At 43.9% G+C, this 19386-nt stretch overlaps 1 protein-coding gene and 1 pseudogene across 3 annotated transcripts; both read right to left on the minus strand.

Annotated features, from left to right (window-relative positions):
- Positions 1-1475: 1475 nt before the first annotated feature.
- Positions 1476-7795, minus strand: LOC118667589 (cyclin-dependent kinase inhibitor 2A-like). 3 transcript variants are annotated; one of them, XM_036331279.1, is made up of 3 exons: positions 7660-7795; positions 4453-4673; positions 1476-1699 (listed from the first exon to the last, which is right to left on the minus strand). In XM_036331279.1, the coding sequence occupies exons 1-3, from the start codon at positions 7783-7785 to the stop codon at positions 1639-1641; spliced, it is 408 nt and encodes a 135-aa protein (XP_036187172.1). In that variant the 5' UTR covers positions 7786-7795; the 3' UTR covers positions 1476-1638. The 3 variants fall into 3 exon arrangements, with proteins under 3 accessions (XP_036187172.1, XP_036187173.1, XP_036187171.1); XM_036331280.1 differs by having other exon boundaries at positions 4415-4673; XM_036331278.1 differs by lacking the exon at positions 1476-1699 and having other exon boundaries at positions 4259-4673.
- Positions 7796-8980: 1185 nt separating this feature from the next.
- LOC118667588 lies at positions 8981-17085 on the minus strand (annotated as a pseudogene).
- Positions 17086-19386: the final 2301 nt, after the last annotated feature.

Genomic DNA, 19386 nt, shown 5'->3' on the forward strand with positions numbered 1-19386 from the left:
ACTTCTGGGTCCCGCCCAGAAGGGGGCAGGGCGCTGCGTGCGCGCGCCTGGCGCGCTGGGCGGGCTCTGGGCGGGGCCCGCGAGCCACTCCGGGGAGGCGGGGAGGCGGGGCGGAGGGGCGGAGCGGGGCGGAGCGGGAGGCCTGCGGACCTGGAAATCGCACTTGCCCAGGCTCTAGCTGCCGCCTTCAGCAAGGGAGCCTGCAGGCGAGGGGTAGCGGAGAGACTGCTCCTGAGGAATCATCATCCGAAAGGGCGCGCGCGCTTGTGTGTGTGTGTGTGTGGGGGGGGGGGGGGGGTCGTTGTTCTACTTAATTATGCATTCATTGGTTAATTCCTGGATGTGCCCTTTGGGTATGAAGACAACACTCTAGCTATCCGGCCAGCGCCTCAATTCAATTTTCAATAGCTTCAATAAAGAATAAAATATTTAGGAATTAATTCAACCAAGTAGTTGCAATACTTATACACTGGACTACAAAATATTACTGGAATTAAAGTAGACCTAAATGAATGGAATGACATTCTGCGTTCATGATATTTTCAAGATGGCAATAATACCCAAAGTGATCTGCATATCCAATGCAATCCCTATGCAAAGCTCAATGGCTTCTTTCTTTCTTTTTCTTTCTTTCTTTCTTTCATTCTTTTTGGCAGAAATTTATATGGAATTGCAAGGGACAAATTTGAGACAGAGCAAAAGTAATTTTGAAAAAGAAAAACAAAGTTGGAATATTCACACCTCCCAATTTCAAAACATACTACAAAGCTACAGTAATCAAAACTGTGGAATTGACAGAAAGACAGACATATATTCTAAAAATGAAAAAGCTACAGCTAACATCATATTCAATGGTGAAAGATTGAAAGACCAGAAACAAGATAGTAAGGAAAGGCCACGCTGGCTCCGAGAGCCTGGCAGTCTGAGGTCTTCCTTCACACTAAGGTTTCTACTTTTCGCCCCTTTTCATCCATCTTCAGACGTGACTTTTGACATTTTATTACCTGAGATCTGCACGTGTCTTACAATCCGCTGTGCGTACTCTTACTTTTATTTTTAAGCAATACACGAGTCTCGGAAACAACGCTGTCTTTGATTCCACGAAAGTGCGTTTACATTTCTAGTCATGTGTTTGTATCTGATATTTGATGACTGCCTCCCCCCCCCCCCCACCCGCTCTACCCCTCGCAGGGTGCCCCATAGGTGCTTAGTGATTATTGACCAAATAAATGAGCGAATGGAAGAAACTACTTTTTTTTTTAACTGAGCCCTGGCTCTGACACTTGCTGGCAGTTTGAAACAGGAAAGGCCACGCACCTCGTTCAAGCTCCGTGTTCCCGGTTCACAAACCGGCTGTAATCACAGCGGGTAGCAGGCGCGAGGCTCCTCAGGGAAGCATCCGCCAAGGCCGTGCGCTCAGGGCCTGCGAACTCGCTCCTGAAAACTCCAACCCAATAAAAAGGCAGGAACAGGCATTGGGTTATTAAAACCCTTTATTACCAATGTATAAATTCAGATATAAAGGGGAGTTTAGGGGAAGGGAAAGATCTGCTAGCGAAGAAGCGGCTTACAATGTTAAAAAGCGCTATTTGATAAACTGCAGCTAACAAAGCGGGAAGAATTGGGGGGTGGGGGAGGTCAGTGGTCACGGCGTCCTGCTGTGCCTCTGGCTTTCAATGGTTCTTTCAGCCGCGGGTTTCTGCAGAGGGCAGAAAGAAAAAAAGACATTAGAAATCAGGAATCAAAAGTATACGACCCATTCCTCTTTTTCTTGCAGGCCTGCACCAGGTATTCAGACAGTTATGGACAAGGATAGCTTCGTCTGCATGTACACCTCCTCTCAGTATCAACCAACTCTGGGCACAGGGTCTGTCCGTGGAGTGGGGACCTTGCCAGCAGCCACCATCCCTCCCCTCCCAGCCTCCCAGATCTCGCAGCGCGTCCACCCGGCTGGCCTCTCTGGGCTCCCCCCCCCCCCTCCTCGATCCGGAGCACCTGCAAGAGGAAAGCCGGGTAAGTTACAGGCGCCCAGGGCTTGTCACACTGGACGCCAGGAGCAGAAATATCAAGACGCTGCCTCGCCCTTCGCACGTCCCCAAACATCTCTGGCGCCTGATGCTGGCGGAGAGACTCAGCAAACTCTCCTAGAGGACCCCTGGGAGCCTTGGGCTCCAGTCCTACTGTCTTCCTCCACAGGTCCCCCTCCCAAACCACCTAATGGCTTCCTAAAGTTTCTAGAACAAAATCCGCATTCTGACCAATCATCCTTTCTTTGACCTAGAGAGACCCTACGATTATCTGGCTCCTGCCCTCCTCTCTGATCGAGTTGTGTACACGCCCCAAGCCCTCCGCCTTTCCATCCTCTTGACCCGCCATTCATTTTGCCGCATTCTTTGCACTTGAGAGTTCCTCTGTCTCTAGCGGCTATTTTTGTCCGCATCCGTCAGGTTCCCAGAGCACTCTCCGATAGCCACCCCCTCCTAGTCACACTTCATTCTTAGCCATCACATTGGTTTTACAAACTCATTCCTAGAATACATTGTTACAGTGTTTAAAGTCTGTTTCCTAGACTGTAAGCTCTATGAGGGCAGGGCTCCTGTTCTGTTTCCTTCAGTTCTGTGCCCTACCTAGAAGGGGTCTGATCACACAATAGGCTCTCAGTTAAAGGGGGAAGGAAGGGAGGGAGGGAAGTGGAGGGGAGGCGAGAAGGAAGGGCGTGTGTGCTTGGCTTACAAGTCTTGGCTTTGGTTATAAACGGTCACTCAATTTTCATTTGTCTGCGGCCCAGTTAAATCATTGAATTCTCTTCCGCTGTTCCCAACTCTTGCTCCTGCGACTGGGCCCTCGACCTCTGGACCTCTGCGGAGTCTGGGACTTAAACTTCAATTGGAGAAGCGAGAGGGTAGGCAGGTTAAAGGAGATCTCCCGCCCCCTGGTGCCCGAGGCGCTGCACTCAGGCTCCCCTGAGGCCCAGGAAGCCTAGTGCCCACCCAGTTCTGAGCCCATCGGGTAGATTTCAGTATTTCCAAAGCCAATGTTTCATTTAAATATCCGTGCTCACTTCGAATATTGCTTCATATGTGTGCTTTTTAAAAATATATTTTTATTGATTTTTTTTTTTTTTTACAGAGAGGAAGGGGGAGGGATAGAGAGCTAGAAACATCGATCAGCTGCCTCCTGCACGCCCCCCACTGGGGATGTGCCTGCAACCAAGGTACATGCCCTTGACAGGAATCGAACCTGGGACCCTTGAGTCCGCAGGCCGATGCTCTATCCACCGAGCCAAACTGGTTTTGGCCATATACGTGTTTTCATAAAATGGTTCCCCCTTCAGGAAAAAAGTTGGACCTGGAGCTTTAGGCGGGCAGGGGGGGAGGTCGGGGCTGGGGAAAGGCTTTGTGGTGGTAGAATGAGCGGGGAAGAACGACACATCCACCCGCCTCTCTGAGCGATCTCTCCAGTGCCAACGGAAAGCTTGAGAGGGAAAAGCTTCAGAAAGGGTCTCCTTCCGGGAGTGCGCGGCAAACCCCACGGGGCGGGCGGCTGCGGCCGCGGCGAGGGTTGGAGAGGTCTCTATCCCAGATGCTTCCAGAGCCCCTGGGGGAGCTCTGAAAAGCCCCATCAGCTTAGGCTTGAAGCGCAGGGGCGGACTGAGTATCATTTTGCAACCGGGGCCGGGAGCCAGGAAGGACAGATCTCTGCCAGAGGATGCGGGTCGCGACTGCAACTGGTTTTGGAAATCCCAAGGTTGGTCCCGCGACTTGGGAAGGAAGGGAGGGCTTGGGAGCTTACTTGCACACCTTAGGGTTGGCAGTTTACTCGATGTTCAAGTAAACTGGGGCCTAATAAATCATTTAATTCTCTTCCGAGGCTCCCAGTTCTGACTCCTGTGATGGGCTCCGCGCCCTAAGCGGCGTTGTCTCCTCTGACGCAAGCTTCCCTGGGAGGAGCGCCGCTCCCTGGGTGCGCCAGAGACTCGGAGTGTCGGCCTTGAGCTGCGGGGAGGCTGAGTGTTTTGGAGAGTGGGGGGCAGGGTTCATGGAAGGGGTTTTGACCTGCGGAAGTCCATCGATCCGGATACCGAGACCCAAGGCTCCGCTCTGCTTCGGCCAACGTTCTCTCTGATAAAGGAGAGTGCTGGGCTGCGGACGCTCTCTCAGTTCACTTTCTTATATTTATTTTTTTTAAAATATATTTTATTGATTTCTTACAGAGAGGAAGGGAGAGGGACAGAGAGTTAGAAACATCGACCAGTTGCCTCTTGCACACTCCCCACTGGGGATGTGTCCGCAATCAAGGTATATGCCCTTGACGGAACCGCACCTGGTACCCTTCGGTCCGCAGGTTGATGCTCTATCCACTGAGCCAAACCGGTTAGGGCTCCTAGTTCACTTTCTTACATCGGCCATCTCACCTGCAGAACCTTCTCTGCGCAGGTACCCAACGACGTACCGGTGGCCCCGCTCCTCAGCCAGGTCCACGGGCAGGCGGCCCCAGGCATCGCGCACATCCAGCCGCGCCCCGGCTCGGTGCAGCGCCACCAGCGTGTCCAGGAAGCCCTCCCGGGCGGCGTCGTGCACGGGCCGCGTGAGGGTGGCGGGGTCCGCGCAGTTGGGGTCCGCGCCGTGGATCAGCAGCAGCTCGGCCACGCGGGTGCTGCCCATCATCATGACCTGCGGGCGAGAGAATGGTCAGGGAGAGGGCAGGCGGAGGCGGCGAGGCAGGGTTAATTAATTTAAAAGAAAGTTGTGACAGACAACTCTACAAGCCACGGATGCTTACTCTTTATTTGCCGTCAGTTACCAACTCTCTTAGCCAGTTCTCCTACCTGTTCCATTTTTCTGTACACATTGAATTCCCATTATAGTCTCCAACCTTTTGCAGAATTCCAGCCACACACAGAACACTGCTGGAGGCACAGACAACAGCAAAAGAGGGACAAACTTGCCTAATCTCCTGTAGCTCTGCCCCCCCCCTCCATTTTGATCTAAAATTATGTAAGACCCAGAGACTTGGTATGGTTCACTGCTGTATATACAAGCCCTTGTTAAAATGGAAAAATAGCCCTAGCTCGTTTGGTTCAGTGGATAGAACCGTTGACTTGCAGACTGAAATGTCCCGGGTTCGGGTTAGATTCTGGTCAAGGGCATGTACCTTGGTTGCCGGTGCATCCCCAGTGGGAGGTGTGCAGGAGGCAGCTGATCTATGTTTCTCTCTCATCAATGTTTGAAATTCTCTATCCCTCTCCCTTCCTCTCTGTAAAAAATCAATAAAATAGCCCTAACCGGTTTGGCTCAGTGGATAGAGCATCAGCCTGCGGACTCAAGGGTCCCAGGTTCAACTCAAGGGTCCCAGGTTCAACTCAAGGGTCCCAGGTTCGATTCTGCTGATCGATGTTTCTAACTCTCTATCCCTCTACCTTCCTCTATGTAAAAAATCAATAAAATATATTTTAAAAATCAATAAAATATATTTTTAAAAAAGATGTCCACTTTCTATCATTCTAAAGCTGTGAATATATTACCTCTCATGGCAAAAGGAACTTTGCGGGTGTGATAAAGATTTGGGGGGGAGATGAACCTGAATTGCCAGGATGGGCCAACTGTACACACATTTCCTGATAAGGGAATCACAGCTGAGAAAGAGTGTATAACAATGAAAGCAGAGAGAAGAGGCAGGGCTCATCCCAGAACACTGATGGTCACTGGAAGTTGGAAAACGCAAGGAAATGGATTCTCCCTTAGAGCTTTCAAACGAATTACTTATTTTAGTTACATTCTGTATTTAACACAAATTACTTGTCCAAACCAAGATGCCATAAGTTACACTATGGTTTGTTTTTTTGTCCTGGAAAAAGTGAAACTGATTTAATTCTCAAAAAGAGAGAAAATGTAAGTGAATCAAATTACAGCTCAAAAAAAAAAAGAAGAAGAAGAAGAAGAAGAAGAAAACTATTGCAGTGCAATAGAACAATGCACTTTTATAAAATAAAAACTGGGAAGGCTTTCACACGATTACTATATTTACCCAATGAAGTCCTTCATCAGTTAACTGGTTTTAAATGTTTTTATTATATTAGCATTAAAGGCTGAACAGTAGCCTAACATTTAAATCATAATAGCAATCCCATGGGGAGGGGGGCAGGGAGAGAAAGAAATCCATTACAGAAACATTTCTAGGGTGCTTAAATACATTTGTAAAAACATTAAATTTAATTTAGTAGTTAAAATGTTTTTCTATCAACTAAGTATTTCTATATTATACACACATTTGATTAGGGTCCTAAACCAAAATCATATTCCCTTTTCTCTATGTTCTCATCCTCCCCATTAAAAAAGTTAAAACTAATTATCCAATTTACTTTCTTCTTTTTATATAATAGGTCTCTAAAATATTCCAGAGCTCCAAGGCTAAACTCCAAGTTTCCAAGCTGCTGGTGATATTTTAGAGATATTAAATTATGAATCAGGCAAGCATTATTTTGAAAGGACACATGCTTCTACAATTCTCAACCTCTTTCGATTAAAATTCTCTCCACGTGTCAAGTCCCAGATAACCCCAGGTTTCAGGCACTTTCATTTTATTTTTATATATGAATTTTAAGTATAAAATTTATCCTATTAGCAGTTTCAGCAAAGGATGATTTACTTGTGAAGTTCCAAGTAAAGTTACTTTCCTTTGTCTTGTTATGCTGGAGTTTTTGCAATATGTATTTGTTTCATATACATTTTATTTTCAGCATCAGAAATCATTGTCAACACTGGAAATTAAAACCACGATGGTGACTGTCAGGAAGAATTCATTTTGTTTTTTGTTTTTTTGGTTTGTTTTTTTTTTAAGCCTGAGATTTAGAAAGTTAATGAAGGCCAACAACAAAAACCTGACCCGCCCCACCCCCACACAAACCAACAACAAGAAACTGGAGTGGGGAGAGGAGAAATGACACTTCTCAGCATTGAGGAATTGAAAACTCTACTTCCAATATTTTCATCTAAAGCAAGCAAGTTAACAATAGCAACAATAACAGTAGATACCACTAACATGATGATTCAATTGGTATTTCAGGGGCGGTTTCACTAATGTTCTTCATATATGTCTGCATTTTCTAAATTCTTATAATCATCTATTGTAAAGCAAGCCTTTCCTTGTACATTAAGTCCTTGTACCTTAAGTGGTTACATCTGAGAATCTCAATTTGATATTTATTGCAACATACACAGCAGATTTCCACTGAAATCCCTTCGAGGGAGGAAAATGACCACCGGTCAGTTCCTGTCGGAGGCCTGTGAGTTCAGGGCTAAGCGATCCGAGCTAATCTTACATTTCTCTAAAACTGGACGTTTTACACACCAAACGTTTGAAAGTTTTGTACTTGATAAAGAATATATTTTTTTAAAGAATGTAGCTTGGTCTATATTAACATACACCGTTTCTCCCTCCGGATTCTGCACCCCTTCTGCTTCCTCATTCCTCCCTCGGCTCCCTGAGCGCCCGGGCGCCGGGCATCACCCCGGGGAGACGCCGCACTCCAGCCGGAACGCCGGGGATGTCGCCCCTTTACCGGGATCGAAAGGCTCTACCTGGTTCCGACCCCCTTGCGAACCTAGTTTCCCGAAGTCGTTCACCACCCCTCTGCCCGCGGCAGACGCGACCACCCACCTGAATGGGGGTCCGGCCGTGACTGTTGGGGGCGTTGGGCGATGCCCCCGCTTGGAGCAGCGCCTGCACCTCCTCGGCGCGACCCCCGGCCGCCGCCGCGGCCAACCTGTCGGCCGAGCGCTCCATGCGGCTCCCCGGCGCCCGCCCCTCGCTCTCCTCCTCCCCGGCGCCCGCCCAGCCTCGCGGAAGCCGCCCCCCTCCCTCTCCTCCTGCGGTGGCGGAAGCGGCTTCTCCTCTCCTCTCCTCTCCTCCCCTCTCCGCTCCAAAACGTGTAGTCACTCCCACTCCCTGCAAACGTGCCACCCCCGACGGCACCCACGCGGGCAGCGCCGGAGCCCCAGCCCTAGGCAGTCCGCACCCGGCGCCCCACGAAGCCTGGGGGGGAGGGAGCCCGGACTGCTGCCACCTGCCCCACCCGGAGCCCCCACTCCCCTCGCCCTCCTACTCCCCACCCCCCGCCCCCGCTCCGGAAACCTCAAGGGCGCCAAACGTTGGAGCCAGTTCACTCTATTCAAGCGAAATGGCGAAATGTCCTTCTTCCGAGGGACAACCTCGCTTGTCCAAAGTCATCAGGATTCCCACTGCCCGATGCGGGTGTTCAGTGTTATGGGCAAAGTACTGCCATCTCTTCTAATGAGAGGAAAAGGCTCCTTCCTCTTTGCTGGAGCCGGAGGATCTGCACCCCCCCCCCCCCCCCCCCCCCCCCGCCACTGCACAACACGAGGCGACCTTCTTAGGGCACACTCTCCCTCCTCCCCTCCACCTGTGGGCTTCTCGAGATCAAACGCTCATTTTGGAGTCCGCCTGCCCGCCTGTCCCCCTTCCCCCAGCACACACGTGTAAAACAGGTGTGTGTGTGTGTGTGTGTGTGTGTGTGCGCGCGCGGACGGGGGGCGGGGGGTCCCCGCATTGGTGCTTGCCCCAATGCGGTCTATTTAACAGGGATGCTGGAGATTTCTGTCTAGCAGGCAGATGGGAAAGTGATCGACTCCATTTTAAATAAATTCCTCCTAGACCAGAAAATGTCCTCAGGCCTCTATGGGAAGAGCTGCACAGTGATTCAGAGAGCAAGTCCACACGTTGTGGAGCTTATCCGGCTCCTCTCTGTCCCCCTACACCTCTCCTTCCAAACTGGAAAAACCTTATGGTTTTCTTAGCCATAAGATGGAGGGCTAAGAGTGGTCCCTGCTTCATAGGGCTGTGTTTTAAATGAATTAACGTACATATAAGCACTTAGAACAGCACCACACATTCTAAGCTAATACCTCTTAGCCTCCTCCCCCTCCCCCTCCTCCCCCTCCTCCTTCTTCCTGTCTCTCTCTCTCTCTCTCTCTCTCTCTCTCTCTGTCTCACTCTCTCCACATCAGCAATGGGGCAGACTTTTATTTAAAAGGCTAGTGTTCAAATACTATTGCTCAAATAGCTCGGTAGATAGAAATGCAGTACGATCTCAGGGTTGTATACATAAGCACAGGAGCTGAAGGCCAACTCACACAGGGATATTTAATCCTCTGCTGCTGGAGTAACCTCATGGGCGTGTCTGGACCATACTCCCAACACACACACACACACACACACACACACACACACACACACACACACACTGCTCTTTGCCTGGCAACAGAACATGAAACATTCGCTTAAGTTACTGAACTTGAGCAAAATCGCTGCAGAGCACAACTGGAAGGGCTTCTTCACTATCTATCTACCTGGCCCAGTTTAAAAGATGTTTGTAGCTCTAGTTTGTACACATTTCATAGGTATTTTGAACAATAAACCATCTATTGTCCCATTATTTTTAAAATGGCAGTTCTTGGAGTGCAAACAAGGCATTAAGATATTCTCAGATGAAGATACATTAAGGAGTACTCCTGAAAGTTAGGCAAACCTAGTTCTTTTTTACTGAAACAGTAGCATCAAGTAGACTGTCTATTGTGAAGAATAGTTTCATTTGCTTCCCCATGAGGCCAACTTTTTCTGAATTGATATAATTTTAAAACTAAGATGATAAAAAATAAAACATACACCTTAAGATACTATAAAACTTGAAATAATGTCAAGTTAAACTCCCCCCCACACACACATAATTATGGAATGGAATAGTTCTGATCCGCCCCCCAAAAAAGGACACTGTAACAGGGTCTAAGGGAAAAATAAACCAGAACTCTGAATATTTATAGCACTACACAGACTTGTTAGCACAGAATACCACACAAGAATGTGTCACACAGAAATATCGTGAGAGTAACTAGCTGGGGACTTACACTTTCAGCAACTGAACTCCTAGGTAAAAAAAAAAAATATGTTAAACCTTGTAATATCAACAAGGCCCCCTTACCTCAAAAAGGAGTAAAGACTGCATGTATGGGTCTATTACAGACACGATATTCAGCAGATAAAAATAATACCCTCCACAGTCCCACAACTGGGGGGCGAAACCCATTTTTCACTGCTAAACCTGCGAAAGATTAAGAGAGTGAAACAAACTCACCTGTAACTATGGCATCTCCTACATTTGAGTGACAAGTATGTCCAACCTGATGCTATATGTTTGAACATTGAGAATGGAAACAAAAGGCAAAATGATGATCCTTAAAACATGAAGAAAAAACCCCAACACATGATTTAAAGGCAAGTAGGTGTGATTCTGATTATTATTATTATTATATATGACATAATCCACAGAAAGAAAGGCCAAGAAAGTCATCTTCATTTTGTTTGGTACTAAGGCTTGATGTTGTTCTAGGTAAAAGTGATAATTCAATGAAGGTGTCACACATGCAACTGAAAGAGCTGGGTTGTCTAGGCCCTTCTGGTTTCAAGTGAATTTATTTAACAACCAACCGTCGTCCTTGACTAGCTTTTCTCCTGTGTCAAACAAACCGATGTACAGGACCAGTTTAAATCCCTTCTCCCTTTCAAACACTGGATATGAGCATCCAGGAACTTCTACTACAGTGCAAAGTGCCTTAAGAAAGAGAAGGGTTCTGTAGTGTCACTGACATAACTAATCTGAGGAGGCTGAGATGCAATTAACGCTGATGGGAGCCAGGCAGTGGTAGTTTGTTTCTCCTCAAGTTTCTCCGACAACTGCATGGTCAGTTCATGGAGGGGTTTGCAGAAAATCAAACACGTGGTGGCAGGAGATGGCACCATCAGAGTGCACAAAGCCCCCATCTGTATCCAGGAGTGAACGCTGCCCAACTTTGGCAGGGAAACCTTGAGGAGTTGGTTAACCTTGGCATTTATTTTTATTTTTATATTTTGCTTCAAAGAGTTGGGCTTCTCACCTGTAAGTAACAACCCCAATATAATGATTTTGGCCTGTGGCTGCCTAGTGTCGATAAGTTGTAGAATTCCACCTGCTACTTCTGCTATATTTTCATGGTTCCTACCCAGACAACAAAGACCAGGTTTAATATTCTCCAGTTCTCCATTCTTTAGCTCCCACAAAACATGTATCTCCTCCAATTCCAAAATTCAGTGCCTGGAGTGGGGAGGGGGTGGGGGAGCTCTCGCCCTGTGTCATATCGCTGCATTAACTGCAGCATGGAGTCCCCCACAAACAGCACATCAGGCTCTTTGTCTTCACAGTCCAGGACAAATCCGTTGTGCTGAGTCATCCATCTGTCATCTCCTGCCTGTGGAATGGCTGCTGGGTTTGAGTCTCCTTGACTCATCCCACACTCAGGCAGAGGGTCCGTACAGGCACAATCTGGGGGTGGCGCATCGGTCAAGCTCCCCCAGCCCAGGGATCCCCACTCCGGGGCTGGGTGCCATACCTTTTAACTCTTAACATCCATTTTGAGGATTCTCTTGCAATCTCGTGAAGCACAGAGAAGAAAGTGCTTTGAATAGAATTATCAATATTATATGAAAGGGAAGGTCAAGAAGACCTTAATCACTGAAAAGATGGTGGACACCTTCCACCTCCACCTTCACCCTCATGTTTAATGAAAAATTAAACAGAAGTAAGAGTATCACAAGCAAAAGAAAATCCAACAAAGTCTAATTTTTCCTGTGGTTGTAACTTTTACGCTTTAAAAACATGTATTTTTTTTTAATGGATTGCTCAGGCTTTGCTGATGCCTGAAGCAATGCTTAATCTGCCTACTAGATAACCCAGCTTTCAATCTCCTGTTGACTTCTCTTGAAGACCCAGGATATCTGACTATACTTTTCAATCAACTGCTGTTAGCTTAGGCAAATCATAAAGTGTTAAAATTATGCCAACTGACGGTGGTGGCTTGCGGGAGAGTTTATGACGAGAAACGATGTCTTGGATAATTTCTTTACAAGTGCAGGAAGCCTTTGAAAGGTGAAGATGTGACACAAACTATGGGTCAGAGAAGGCAGTTCTATAGATGGTTTACACAGAAATGACTGAAGTAAGCAGCTTTCTGAAGATGGATTGTGATTTGAAAAGAACACTTCTTAGTGGTAGTTCCCCAAGCTCAGATCACAGATCGCGCAGAATCACCAAGGAGTGCTTGTTAAACCCACACGTTCTCCAAGTCTACAGAGTAAGGCTCTCTGGGGGATGCACCTGGATACTGCAGCTTTTACAAGTTTCCCAGGAAAATTTTAAACACATTGGAGCCCTAGAGCAGTGGTTTTTAGACCATTTTTTTTAAGGTCACAGGCTCTTAATCTTGGGCAGGGGTACATTGTCTTTAAGAAACTGTTGAAAGTTGTAGACCCTCTCCTCAAAAAATAAAGCATGCAATAAGTTAAAAACTTTAATTGAATTTATTGGGGGTAACAGTGGTTAATAAAACTATATAGGTTTCAGGGGTACAATTCTATAAAACATCATCTAAGTATGCAATCATTTTTTAAGGTGTGTCTTTGTGCACATGTATTTCTAAACGTAATTTTCAGGGAATTCAGAAACTCCTCTAACATTCAAGTATGGATTCCTAAGTCAAGAACTCTTTAAGCTGTTGTGCAATATATTGGACTGTATGTAGCTCAATGAAATGTGATGCAACCATATAAAAACATCTCTTAGCTGCAGTATATACAGACATGGAGGATCCCACTGCTGGTTATGCCAGCCTCAGGCTTCTCATGTGTGAAATGGAATCATAATCTATGTCATGGATTGATAAAAAAAGATTATGTATGTCAAAGAGCTTTTTAAATTCCAAAAGTGTGTTGGTTATTACTATCCCTGAGCTTTTCTTCGTCCCATGACTGAAGAAGGTCACGGCCTTATTTAAGTTTGCATTGCCTTGGCAGTTTTGAAAATGTATACTATGAAATTTCAACCTATCTCTGTTCTGATCAGTCTTTTAAGAAAAAAAGACTAACACTCGTTCATTCATTCAAAAAGCTCGAAGGTTAAGTGTAGAGCATGGGGGGAGGGATCGTTTGGGGGAAGTGTTAAATGTATGGGCTATGGAGTTGGACTACCTAGGTTCAAAACAGGACTTTTTAAAAAAGTAAGTATAGTGGGGTGACCTTGGTTAATGAAATTATATAGGTTTCAAGTGTACAATTCTATGGTACATTATCTGTATATTGCATTGTGTGTTTAGCAACCAGAGTCAAATCTTCCATCACCATATATTTGACCCACTTTACCCTTAACTACCTCCTACCCCCTTTTCCCTGTGATAACCACAATACTGTTGTCTGTGTCTATGAATTTTTCAAACCTAAACTTTTTACTTAGTCGCTTTATAACTTTGAACAAAGTTACTTAATGTATCTGGGCTTCAGTTTTCTCATCTGTATTTCAATATTATTGGGATACTAATAGTACTTGCCTCAAATGTCAAGGTAGGAATTACATGAAGCATTACCTGCATAGAAGAGCGGAGGGAAACAGAGATTGATACAAGAAAATGAAAACTCATTCTGGTGGCTTAAGTAAAGGCTATGTGGATGCTGAAAGCTGGCCCCACTCTTGAAGAAAGGTGTAGGAGTATAAAGATGTAAAAGAAGATGATGTTCCAGGCAGAGGTGAGAGCATGAGCAAAGGTATGGAAGTCTGGGAATGCTGAAAGGAATCCAGTAGGATGCATGTATGGTGAGAAGCTGGAAAAATAAACTTCAGGAAGGAGCCTGCAAAGGAGTCTCAAAGGACTGCTCAGATTGTCAGAAGGAAAACCCAGAGTGAGTTAGATGGCAAGGACACTGTGCAGACAACTCTTTCAGAGCTTAACTGTGATAGTTCGAGGTGATGTATAGTGAAGGGGAGCATAGAGCTGAACACACACAATACCCTGAAGGGAAAATGCCAGGTGAAGAGAACAGCTTGAAGAGAAAAAAAGAAATTCAGGTCACAAGCAAGATAGGGTATTTCCGAGGACCTGAGGTCCCTACAATTTCAGGAAGAAATGGATTACAAGGCACAGGGAATGGTCATAAACTTGGATTGAGGAAGTTGAAGCACTTCCTTCCATGAACGGAAGAGGCTGGTTTGCTTGCAGTGAGGACAAGATGGTGGGTTAGGAAGTGAGAGTGAGTGGTGACGGTCAGAGCGGTTCTCAACTTGTGGGTGGAGACCCCTGGAAATACATCCTGCACATCAGATATTTATATGACAATTCATAACAGTAGCAAAATTACAGTTATGAAGTAGCAAAGAAAATACAGTTCCACAACATGAGGAACTGTATTAAAGGGTCGTGGCATTAGGAAGGTTGAGAACCACTGGTTTTTGTTTTTAAGGAAAGAGGGACTGGTGAGCAGGACTTAGGGTAGCTTTTCCATCAGCCTGCAGAACCCAGCTGAGTGTGGAGATCATGACACTACTGGAGCACCTGAACATTTTATTTAAATGAAAGGAAACCTTGCAATGGCGCTACTCCTGAAAGCCTACAAATCAAAGAACAGAAATTCTAGATGTGAATATCAATTCAAAACATCACCAGAAAGATATTTGAGAAGGCAGTATTCTGGAATTACAATCTGGTTCTGACAAAGCATGGAAAAATTGGCAAGGAATGATATGCAGGGTATGCAAACATATTATATGATAAGCAACATTTTATTGAGGAAATAAAAGGTGTTGGAGAAATAGCTCTGTACTGGGACCAAATGACAGTCCTGAGGTACCTAATTAACTGCTTTTAGACTTTTGAGACTATTTTAAGCTTCTCTTTAAAATGAGATCTCTGCCTTGCTCTATCCTTTATACCTCAAGAAGTTAGTATAAGTGAGACACACACAAAAACTATTTTAAAAGCAGACATCTTTTTACCCTATTCAATATTAGTATTGTTATATTAGACAAGTCAGAGTTGCTTTTCTGAAAACCATCCTTCATAATTTTATTTGACAAACAGTAACTGAGCACATACTCTATGTCAGGCACTTGGCTTTAAGTTGTGGATTAAAAAAAAAAAAAAAAAAGAATGGTCCTTAGTCAAGAGGATGTATTGCTAACAACTATCAACATATTTGCTTCTCAGGAGGAGGGTGGCCTTGAATTGGGAAGAGCTCTTGAGGGGAGTCTGCATTAATAGTCTAGGACGAAGGAAGATGCATTCTGACACTGCAGAACTGTGTTACCAGAAAAAAACAAACATGTTGTATTTCAGGGTTTGGAGAAGATCATATAATTAAGGAAGGCTCCTTAGGAAATAGCTTATCAGAGCCCTGTAATGGATTTTCTAGATGTAGCAGGGCTAAGCCTGAATAGATGGACTCTGGGATGGAATGCTGGGTGCAGGAGAGGATTATTTGAAGACTAAGGCAAAGGAGACTGTTCTAATGACAAATGAATTTGAAGACTAATTTCATGCTCCCTTTTAATTTAGAAAGAGTTAATAAAGGAAAAGAGGACCCCAAGCCAAGCTCCGCCACCTACTTTAGCTCCTTGAGCAACAGATACTTTATTCTGGCTTCAATATCCCCATCTACAAGGTGGGCATAATAATAATTATGCCTCAGAGATTGCTGTTCAGCCAAGAGAAGTACACCTTGAAATGTTCTGGGTAAGAATTCTAAGGGTCCTCAGGGTCCAATCTGAGTATTTTTAAAGGGAAAGAATGCCAGGTATCCCTTTAATTATTTTTCCACCAGGAGAAAGGTAGCTTTAGCATGAAAGGGAGACCTCTGAGAAAACAGAACAGACCTCCCCACAGGTTTGTGAGAAAAGGGAGTGTGTCCCTAGGGTGAGATCTATGAACAATTCAAGGTGGGGATGCTTCTTCTCCCCTTTACTATTCTCCAGTTAAATTCAATATCGCACAATTATTGAAGGTCTGCTATGAATAAGGGGACTCTCTGACATCTCTGTTCACTCAGAATTATTGCAAATTTCTCTTCCTGCTCAAATAGGACTTTGGCAAGGAGCAAAAAACTCAAAATGCCTTCACTTGCTTATAAACCTGAATCATAATTATAGGTAAGTCCAACTTTTTCCATTTTAGTCTCCAAAGTATTAACTGGGTATAGACTCTGCAGTACCTATCATCATCTTCCAACATCAATTTAAGGATGACAGAAGTCATTTCTAAATTGTGTGCAAAGCATGCATAATTTTAAATCTATGTAAGGCGTTTACTATTAAAAACAAATCTTGGGTAGACTCTTGTGAAATGAGTAATCTGTGCAGCTCACAAAAACAACCACTTCCTAACAATTATTTTTGTAGCTATCTGCTTTTGTAATTGAGAAATTTCTTATGGTGAATTACTTCTATTCGTGGCTATTTGGCCAGTAGAGAAAACCAAAAGATTAGCACAGTATGTGTGCATGTATACATATAACTCTATATACATCTATGTCTATAGTATGCATTTGTATATATAATTTGTTTACTGTACAAATATTGAGAATCAGCCTCATCCTGAAGAACAAAATAAGCAATCAGGTATATAATTAGAAGAGAGACAGACAAACAGAAATAGAGACCATAGGAAATTTATTCTAAGTTGCCAAGAAAATTGTAATGGCTACCATCTACTGAAACCCAACTTTGTGAGAAGCATGACGCAGTTTTATAAATCATTTCTCACCCCACAGCTGTCCTGTGGGATAGAGATATCGTCCTTCCTTCATAGATCAGAAAAAAGAAGCCCGGAGTACTTAGGTGACAATGCACAAGGAGGAGGAATTTAACCTCAGCGTTCCCAGCTCTTCCCACTGTTTTCCTGTGGATTGATTTGTACAGTACCCGATGGCAACTCAGCAATCCTTATCTTTCTTTCAACATTGTGCCTTCAAGCAGGTTGCAAATCCTAGACCAAGGGGAAAATTCTTCACTTTTGGGAATGTGATAGAAAGTTGGATCTTGAAGGCCCCTCTAAGTCACTTAACCCAGTCCCATAATTTTAAAATGATTTTTTCCTGATTATAGTTTACATATGTAAAAAGTTTAAGAAATTATCTGCAGCCCTAACTGGTTTGGTCAGGTTCAATTCTGGTCAAGAGAATGTACCGTGGTTGTGGGCACATCCCCAGTAGGGAGTGTGCAGGAGGCAGCTGAGCGATGTTTCTCTCTCATCAATGTTTCTAACTCTCTATTCTTCTCCCTTCCTGTCTGTAAAAAAATCAATAAAATATATTTTTTGTAAAAAAAGAAAGAAATTATCTGCATAGGAAAATAAAAACTGCACTACACAGAGGCAATAACGGTTAAGATTTTGAAATACTTCCTGTTTTATTTCTTGTTCAGTTCTTGTGGAAATAATACATTTCGAAAGCTTTTCCTTTCGTTTATCATTAAAACATTTCCCCAACTTCTCCATACACTACTTTTAACAGCTACAACACATTCCACTAAAAATATGTTATGGTTTACTTAAAGATGTCCTTGTTGTCATATTTAAGTTGTTTCTAATTGCTACAATAAACAGTATTGCAATTTTTCAAAGAGTCCAAGGCTCTTGACATATATTGCAAAATTGCTTTTCAAAAACCTCCCCCCTTGATTTACAGATAAGAACATGAAGGGTGGTACACTGCCACAGTTACACTGCCATAGTTACCCAGTAAATACATAGCTACCTGCCATAGTTACCCAGTAAATACATGTTTGCTGCAGATCTTGAACTCAGCCCTTTCTCCATATTTTTCCTATGGTCACAGCTGCTTACTCTAACTGGCACAGGTGTGGCTGGTGAGAGATGTTACCTATCCTTAATAATAGTCTTGGAGGAGACACCATGCAGCATGGGCAATGGGACAATCCCAGGCTTTAAACTCAGATAGACCTGGTCCCCATTTACCATCTCTGCAGCCTTGAATAAATAATGAAAACTTTCTGAGCCTCCATTTCCTCACCTCTCAAAGTAGAGAAAATAAAACTTACCTCGTTAGGGTTCTTATAAGGAACAAATAATGCCAGATATATTAAAAAATCTAGGCATTTAGGCACACCGTAGGCTCTCAATAAATAGAACTTACTTTTTGAGAATAGATAGTATGTTTACTATCATGTTATCCAATTAGGCCATCAAAGTCAATTTCCTCTTGGATATTTTTTTGTTCAGTACTGTACATTCTGGCAGGTATCTGTGGTTTGAACAAGCAAACTCCCTTCAAAAAGATGTGATTAGTTCTGTCTTCTTTGAATTCTAACCCCTTGAAAACAGAGCTTCTTTGTAATAAAATTGGCTGTTATAATGAAAGAACCAAAACCTTCATTAAATCATGGTTCGTGACAATGGAGTGGTTCAGTGTTTCCCCTGCATTTCCTGCCACCCACTACCACTCCTTGGTGTGCAGTTCAAGTAGGAGGTACAATAGGGGAAACCATAGCCAAACTGAGGAATTGTAAAATTTCCCTTCTCTAAACCTCTATTCCCATATTCCTCTTTTCCTCCCTAATGGGGTTGATTTTCTCCTTTCAAACACGTGTTGCCCTCTTAACTGCCAAGCATGAGCACATGTAGTATTCCATTTTGCTTATGCTGCTGATATGTGTGTGCTATTAGAATGCAAATATACTGTTGGAACATACAAATAACATTGTACTCACTTTTCACTCTTGGTGGTAGGAGTTCAGTGTTCATGGTTGACTGGGTTTAATAGTGGCTTAGGGCACTCTAATTCAGCAAAATCTATATTGAAGTTTGCTCTTCAAATGGAGACCTTATCAGCTCCTCCCCACAACTACCCTTTAAAGTAGCCTGCCTTCTTGGGCTTCCATAGTCTTACTGTTATGTTCCTTTTTCCTTTCTATCTTTTTGCCTTTCCTGGACTTCTGAGAGTTCTAAAGTCCAACTCTCCTCTGATATTGTAAAAGATCATACAAAATTTCCTTGTGTTGGAACACTCTCCTTCAAGTCTAATTCTTCACCTAATATGGGATTAAACTCCTCTGGAAGAAATCAACTTCTTGATGATATATATCAACCCTGAATGAATTTTAAAAATGCTTCCTATTCATGTTTTAGCATCTTCCATTTACAGATTTAACATTTCCACTCATGCTTTCCTTTGAGTCTCTGGGTTGAGGGTATAGTTTTATATTGTTCCTTCTTATAGTTAAGGTATAAATTACAGCCTTCATTTTTTAAAAGGCAATATTAACAGAATATACTTTGTATTTGCTCTCTAAGTCAATTTTGCCTTAAGGATGCATATTTAATGTATGTTGTCTCCTTGATATCCCACTAAATGTGAATATTAATAGCTGAAGGTCATCTTAAATTTTTTTTTATTTCATATCCCTTTTTTGTAAAAGTGCTTAAAACAAATGTATCATGAATTATTGTAAGATGTAACCACTCTCCAATTAAAGAAAATGCCACTTTGTCAATCAATCCA

The sequence above is a fragment of the Myotis myotis genome, unplaced genomic scaffold (assembly GCF_014108235.1).
Source record: "Myotis myotis isolate mMyoMyo1 unplaced genomic scaffold, mMyoMyo1.p scaffold_m19_p_12, whole genome shotgun sequence".
Classification (NCBI taxonomy): Eukaryota; Metazoa; Chordata; class Mammalia; order Chiroptera; family Vespertilionidae; genus Myotis; species Myotis myotis.

Coding starts and splice junctions, on each gene's coding strand:
- LOC118667589 (XM_036331278.1), bottom strand. CDS start 7,785: ATGGAGCGCTCGGCCGACAGGTTGGCCGCGGCGGCGGCCGGGGGTCGC. Junction 4,674..7,659: donor ACGGCCGGACCCCCATTCAG/GTGGGTGGTCGC, acceptor TCTCGCCCGCAG/GTCATGATGATGGGCAGCAC.